This window comes from Henckelia pumila, chromosome 2, assembly GCF_033568475.1.
Source record: "Henckelia pumila isolate YLH828 chromosome 2, ASM3356847v2, whole genome shotgun sequence".
NCBI lineage: Eukaryota > Viridiplantae > Streptophyta > Magnoliopsida > Lamiales > Gesneriaceae > Henckelia > Henckelia pumila.
In genome coordinates this window covers 154239954-154248028 of record NC_133121.1, presented here as the reverse complement: position 1 = coordinate 154248028, position 8075 = coordinate 154239954, and the positions used below count along the sequence as shown (strand labels likewise).

The window sequence follows — 8075 nt, the reverse complement described above, 5'->3', positions numbered from 1 at the left end:
TATCAAATAACTTATTTGATAGCTTACAAGGTGTTTTTAAAAAGTAGAGTGACCCCTAATTTTTTTAAAAATTATCTTAATTAATATTTTATCTCTTCATAGTATTTGTTGGGAAATCAAGTAACTAAGTTTTAATTATTGACAAACTACTTTGGACATCAACTGAATTGAAGGCAGAGCATTCGAAGAGAATGTCAGTTGAGCTTAGCAAGTTGGATCGGTTGAGCTGAAGGAAATCAAGAGAACAACTAAAGTCAAGAAGCACAAACTGAATTGGATATCAAATGAAGTAAAATTAATTGGATGGTCACGAGCCAACTGAATTTCTCAACTGAACTGAATGACCAAGACTGAACTGAAGTCAATCAATAGAGAAGAGCAGATTAGTAGGCCAGCCAAGAAGAGCAAAATCAGACCAGTAAAAGCTTACCAGTGACCAATCGAAGCTAACAACCTTTGGATAAGGTTTCTTGTACGATGCTATACTTAGAATGTGCAGTCATATTTCAGTGTACTATTTGTCGGGAATGATGAAGTGGAAGAGGACAATAAAACGGCTATAATGAAAGGGATATATTTGAATCAAGATGACCGTTTTCTTGCCCCTTATAAATACGAATCAAGAGCAGTTGAGAGAAGCAGCCGGCTCAAAAGAACTCTGTAAATTTATCAAGCAAACTGAAATCATACTTCGACGAGTTCAAGTTTACATGAAGAATATATCAAGAGCCGAAGAACACAAGCACACGCCTCAAGTATATTAGATCATTTAGGTTCATTTGTGCGAAGTGTTGAGTTGTAAATACGTTGAAACACATCAGTTGAGTGTACTGTAAAACATTATTGTAAGAATCAGTCGAGGACTATATTCAATTGATTCTTGGAGTTTCAGTTTAAGCAGTGGAGGTAAGTCCTAATTGAATCGGATCTGTGCAAGTCGTTGTATAGATAAAATTCTTCTAGCAACCTAGGAGTTTCAAAATAGGCAGTTGGGTAAGTCCTAGTCTTGGAGCGGGTGTTGCAATAGTGTAATGCTCAAAGTGGATCATTTCGGGGTGGAAGAAGAGGTGACCTAGGATCAGATAAATCTCCGAACATTCAGAAACAAACTGTTGTGTTGATTACTTTCTGTACACAACCAGTCGAGCCATCTTTCATTAGTTCAATCTGTTGATCGACCTCATTCCGCACTTATCTAAGTTAGCTGATTAACATAGACACATGATAAAATAATATAGTTCAGTTGCTAACCCAACTGAACTCAAAGCTGAAGAAGCAACAGTCAACCGATCAGTATCATAGTTTCCAGGCAGTCAACGAATCCATTCAGTTGAGATCATTAGACAAGTTGCCACCGATCCTATCCTAATAGTATCCTAATATATTTTTCTTAAATACTCACCATGCCCTCTATCTATTTTTTTTACGTATATTTATCAATTTATTTTATAAATTAAAATATAAAATATTTTATTTTGATATATGTACTATTTTTGTATATATAAATATATACATACATATAAATTTCGTATACATGTCATATTGCAAGATATACTATTGGAGTTGGGTATTTAAAAACAATAATGTTTCGTTTTTAGTAAATCTCGTATGATACGGGTCGACACAATTCATATCTACAATGAAAAATCATATTTTTTTACATAAATTAGTAACATTGTTTCATAAATCAGATTGAATAAAATATACATCTCACAAAATTAACCCATAACACATTTTTATAAGATGTTCTGTGTCTTCTTCGTCGTTTATGTTTTGGTATAAATTTGTTGTATTTGAATCTAAAAACATGAAAAACTGACACCTTATTGCTTCTCTCTCTTTTGGAACAAAATAAATCATGATTTCATTTTGAATTTTATATAATTATTGTTAGTTCCGAATAAGTTTAATTTTATTTAATTTTCACATATTTATATAAATTATTACAAATTGCAAGTATATATACTCAAATACAATTTCTCACAATCATTTCAACGTGCAACACCCGTGTTGTTTTCTAGTCATTTTATAAAAACACAGGTCATGTTCAAAGCCAAGCGATAAACAAACTGATAACGTATCTTAGCACAACAATCGACTGATGGATTGTTTCAAGCGTCAGCCAAGTTACACCTGCCTTTAGCAGTCTTAAATAGATCGATATTCCGTGATCTCCGTAAGAAATGTTCGTGTTCAATATCTCCGCCCACCGGCTGTGGACAGCAGAACACGCATCGGCCGTTTCCCCTTCTTCCCTGCCTCATCTGCCTTTTTTGAAATATCCGGGCCTTCCACAGGCTTTGTTCTCGACGCCACGTTGGCAAATGACATTCCTATAAGAGAAAGACCAGCCATCACAAAAACCATGATAACTTCAAAAACTAATAATACATGGACACCATGTGTCGACGATAAAGCTAGGGTGTACTGTGGATATGTGCATGGCATACCAAGTATCAAACCACCTTTAGCTGAGCCGGCTTACTATGATAGTGTTTGGGAGAGCTTCTAGGAAGCACTTCTCAACTTAACAAAATTTCACAAATTTTCAAAATTTTGTTAAGAAAAAGCTGAGAAGTGCTTCCTAGAAGCTCTCACAAACACTACCCATATTAGGTCCAGTCAACATGAAAAATATCCCACAGAGTAAATTAAAAATAAAAAAAAACCCAATCCGTCAATGTTTTGGCCGACTCCTTAGCTAAATTTGTTTGTTCTTCCCCTGCGCCATTTTGCTGGGTGTCTGGAAATTTTCCTAGTTGGCTAGAAAATCTTGTAATGACTGATATTTCTCAATAAAGTTAAAAAGTTTTTGCGTCAAAAAAAAAAGTATAAAGAGAACGACAGATTTTCAACTCATTTTCGGCTTCCTGAGTCGGCCAAAATTAATTGAATCGGATTTCAACAGTTTGGATCTGAGTTTCTAGTTCGGTTTTAGGCTGATAGACTACTGATAAGTTCACAAGATCAATATCACGCCATCAAATCATTACCAGTTGAAGCACGAGGTAGATTGATCTTTGCATGAGAAGAAGGCATGATTTCCTCTGCCTTCAGAGCTGGTGAATCGTGTGCAGCAGCAAAACCAAGCCTTGTGACGCCTAAAAATGAAGGCCTCTCCCCAAAGGTTGGTGGGCTTGAGGATGCTGCAGTGCGACTTCCCAAAGCTTATAGTAGGGCAAGCAAAAATAAATGCACTATCATAGATGAAACATGAAAGCCACACCATATTACTCAAGAGGCAAAAATTATCCTGCTACAAGAGTTGATAATACCAAAGAATACAACTCGAATGAAGCACATCAAGAAAATAACATCATATGTTGACTGACATTGGACAACTACCATCTAATAACAGCAAACATGGACACAACACTAATTTTAAAGACAAAAAGATCAGTTCCCATGAACGTTAAATCATGACCATCTAGTTTTACCCCAACACGGTTTTTTTTTTAAATAAAATAAAATAAAATAAACACCAGCCATGACTACATAATAACCAAAAGACTAGGTAATATGGCTAAAACAATGGGTCGATGCAATTGATAGATTCATTTTCACTCATAAATAATAACATCAGGATAATCTGAAGAGTCTATAACTGAATCTAAGGGCAACATACAAGATCTCGTAAGCAAAATTTAAGACATACATCATATATTGGTCATGTAACAATCCAGCAAGATCACGCTTACCTTGGAAGTCATCCAAGGAAAAACTAGGGCTAGGCGAAGCATCGTACGAATAATATGGCATGGGCAAAAACTGAGAACCAGCAATTTCCGCCTCAATTTTGTCCTTGAGTTCCTTGATAAAGAACAATAAAGTCATATACCGGAAATTCTTATACAATGTGCACTACACAATTGTTTATTACACAAACATTTCAAGCAAACTCAGCACATAAATCATTGGCCATCATAAACCCACAGGCCAAGAATGCGTTACTGTACATTTTATAAGTTATAATTATAAAATACATTTTATAAGTTATAAATTTTGGCTATATGCAACATTTCAATAGTCATATTTTCAAGCTAAATACGAACAAATTTTATGCCTTCACGAAAAATTGTCGTTTTTCACATTATGTAAGAAACCTTAACAGTGTATGCAAACAATTACCTATGCGGTTGAACAGTGTAGTGCGGTTGATCGGCAAAGGCATTTACTAAAAGATGTACATATTGTATGATGCAACAACAAAAGCTTCGATTTGAAGCAGACCCCTTATCAGGTCATAGTTTTATTCAACTACTTGACGGCTCAAGACCCTCTAAAAACCAAGAAAGAAAAATTACAGTAGGGTACACTCACCGGCATAATATTAGATACAAGATAATGCAGCTGTGTGACACATCAGAAAGCTCAAAATTCAACAACAATGAATGATTCCCCAAATGTGAATTATAGAATGTGATACCTTCCGAGCAATTCGCTTCCTCTGTTTTTCTCTATTCTTGATTTCATCCATAAATGGAAAAAGGGATTCAGGAGGCAGTATCTCACTCAACTCGATTTCACAAAGCTGTGGAAAAAGAAAAGAAAAGGAAGAATGAGGCAACAACTCAAAACTTGACTGAGATTAAGTCGCCCAGCAAGGAAAGGTCAAAAGAAAAAAGGATTACAATGAATTCAAACTGCGAGGCATCAGGAGAAGAAAAAAAAGGCATTCTTGCTAATACCTGAAATGTTGTTGTCAAGGAGAAATGGCTTAAGAAGCGATAGCGCCTCCTCATAGCATCTGATTGTGTGATGGTCTCCATTTGTAAGATTTTCCCAGTTATTCTGACATTGGAGTTATCGTCAAAATCATCATATGAGATACCATGAAATCATATTCTTCATCACAGTTGAGGTAGAAGAATTTATAAACATAAAGAAAAAGTAATCACATCTGACGTCAGTGAAATTATTGTAATGAAAGAAACTAACACTATATTCTGAAAACCCCATTAAGTCATTGATCATAAACCTTATACTAGACATAATTCTTCTGTCACATGCTTATCTGGCAGTTGCATTTTTATCTTCTCTGACAACCAAAATTTTACCTTGGACAGATGCATTGCATGTCAATGGACACCAAATGGACAAATACCTGTTTGGAAGCCTTCCATAGCTACCATAATGGTGTAGAAGACACTTCATGTTAAATGGATGAAGGATAAGGTGCTGACCATCATCAACCTAGAAATTTCAAAAAAGATAGAAAGAACATTACAATGACATATTAGCATTCCTCCATAACAAATAATTCTAAGGATGAGCAACAACTTAGAGCTTGCAGGGCCATCTCCATTTTATTCATCTACACTGATAGATAACAGTTATATTTCACCAACAAGACAGAAATTTTTGCAGAATTTTTTCCAACTACACAGCCAAAAAACATAAGAACAATTTGATCAAATAACCTGGTAGAAATAGTAAGAGTCCCAGTCATTATTTTCCTTGAAGCCAATGGCACACGTGCGAGAATTATTGTCATCACACGAATTAGAAGATCTGTTATGACCTTCAAATGACTCATTAATATCTGCTACTTGAGGTAAACCGAGCTGACCAACCATAATTTCTTGAATTGCATGTATAGATGACCTAGACTCATCACCAGTAGCAGAGATTGATTCACATGCAAACTCACTCGCACCATTATTAGGATCTTCACCATCTGAAGTTGGTGGAGGTTCACGCAAAGTTGAACTAATCTTACTGGAACTAGAAACACGATGTGCATTCCAGTATTTCTTTCTTTGTTCCAACTGCTCCATTGCAGCACAAACATATGGAAGTTTTTCAATGTCATCAACTAGGCCAGAATCAGCTCTGGCTATCCACCTATCCAAATCTGAAATCGACTCTCGAACAGACTGTTCCACATCAGAAGTTAAAGTAAACTTCGAAAAGGAATCTATCATATCCTTGTCAACATTAATACTTTCATTCTTGAAAGAAGTAGTATATGAATCCTTTCGACGGGTTAATAGCACAAAATTTACTTCAGCATTGATGTTGTATTGCTTGACGTTTGAAACGTGTATGGTGTACAAATCTTTCGAACTAATCATTGTGAAGCACAAAGGGCACCTTTTCAAGCATTCACCAGTATGATCATCTTCCCCCATGCATAAATATTGCAAAATGCACGGGAAGCAAAAAATATGACCACATGAGGTTATCTGTGGACACAAGGGATCATCCAAACATATGGGACACTGTACTGGAAGGAAAGTACGGTACTTCAAGCAAATGATATCCTCCCAATGCAACATCTTGTCGGGATCCATTGACTCGGTCGCATATTTTCCAGAATCTAGAACCACAAACTTGTAATTTGCTTGAAAAAACAAATCCTTGTTATAGGGTTTCCTCCTGTGTTGCTTTCTTGCAGAAGGTCCCTTGGGCTGTGGACGAGAAGTAGCAATAGGATCATAATGAAAATTCAACAAATGATTACCGCTAACCATATGAGATTTTCTTCCAGATGAATGCCCAGTGCTACCCTGGGAACTAGTAGATGCAGCACCCTGATGATCTCCTGGGGTAACAGACTTTTCAGAGATTTTATCATGATGTTCTGACGATCTAACCCCTGCCCAAGAACCAGCCTTGGGTTGCAAGGCTTTTCCAACATTTTGGTGAATTGGACTTTTCCCACGGATTCTTCTCTCCTTGGATTTCACCTGAATGATTGAGAAACAAAAGAGCATGTCTTCTTATTTAAATTTAAAAAATGAAAATGAAAATGAAAATAAAAAAAAAACGTAAGCCCAGTTTTATAAAAAAAAAAAAACAACTCTTTCTGACAAACAAGCTGGCCATCGCAGTACCTCTTTGGAAGAATCAGCCGAACAGCCTGAAGCAGGAACATCTTCTCCTGAAGAAAAAGGGAAAATTTAATGAACTTCCAAAGGCGATAAACAAACCCAAACAGGTATAGAGAAAAGCTCACTAAAAAGGACTTGATATACTACCTAAGGCTCCGGGCTCAAAGTTTATTTTGAAGTTAAAATCTTTTAGCTTGAATTGTTACCGTAGTAAACAAAAGTTGAACACACTTATGGCTGGCTAACACGTAAACCTCAGCACCTTAATGAAAAAATATTTTTTCTAAAAAAAATAATCAAGTACTCAAAACAGCTCGATCTAGGTTCTCTACGAAAACGAAGCGATCTTCTATATAATTCCAACAAAAAATTGAATTATTCGAACTTTACAATCGTAAATAAAACAAATAATCGAAGGAACCTTTTCAATTAGAATTGAGCAGTGAAACTTGGACAACGAAAATCCAGCCAATCTGGCTTTCAATAATGCATATAACATCAATAAAAAAACACTAAATATAGGGTTTCGTCTGATTGACGGAAATAGAGAAACCTGAGAGACGGCGCGGCGGCGGAGTGGAACCTGGGAGAGATAAGGGAGGAGGAGTGGAAGAAGAGGCGATTCCATGATTGGATTCTGGAAGAGACGATTGCGCAGAGGAAGACGAGGAGGAGATTGAAGCTTGAAATTGGCAGGGCGAGATGGACATCAAATCAAATCAAATCAATCAAGGTTTTCGGCCTCTCCGACGACGATGATCCCCTAGATATTATTCTTTTTCTATGGAATTATTATTATACTATTCATTCATTCATAATAAAAATAGTATGTATCTATAATATTTATATATTATGCTAGTAAATTTCACTTTTTAGTGTCGTAATTTTGATATTCGATATAATTTATATTAAAAAAAAATCTATGATATTGTATTAAGAAAGTATCGATGATTCAGAGTTTAGAGCGATTATTGTATAGTTATATATTTTATCTATATTTTTAAATTTTTAAATTTTTAATCTATTTATCTAAACTTTTAAATATTAATTTATCATGTTATCTTGATATTAACATAAAAGTTATTAATAAATAAATATACAGAAATGATCCTCTGCTAGGGTGCAGAAAATTTGTGAGTGACCACTAAAACTCGATACCATGTTTTAGTGGTTCTTTTTTTATTTTTTTGGACCACTAGTGGTCGCTCACAGATTCTCTGCACCCTTGCAAGGTGCAGGGGA

General features: G+C 35.5%; 1 protein-coding gene across 2 annotated transcripts; it reads right to left on the bottom strand.

Moving 5' to 3' along the window:
- Positions 1-1894: 1894 nt before the first annotated feature.
- LOC140880039 (uncharacterized) lies at positions 1895-7628 on the bottom strand. 2 transcript variants are annotated; one of them, XM_073284092.1, is made up of 9 exons: positions 7387-7628; positions 6837-6883; positions 5421-6689; positions 5105-5193; positions 4689-4791; positions 4427-4531; positions 3699-3810; positions 2994-3167; positions 1895-2333 (listed from the first exon to the last, which is right to left on the bottom strand). In XM_073284092.1, exons 1-9 carry the CDS (start codon positions 7541-7543, stop codon positions 2194-2196), a joined length of 2196 nt encoding a protein of 731 aa, XP_073140193.1. In that variant the 5' UTR covers positions 7544-7628; the 3' UTR covers positions 1895-2193. The 2 variants fall into 2 exon arrangements, with proteins under 2 accessions (XP_073140193.1, XP_073140194.1); XM_073284093.1 differs by lacking the exon at positions 1895-2333 and having other exon boundaries at positions 3060-3197.
- Positions 7629-8075: the final 447 nt, after the last annotated feature.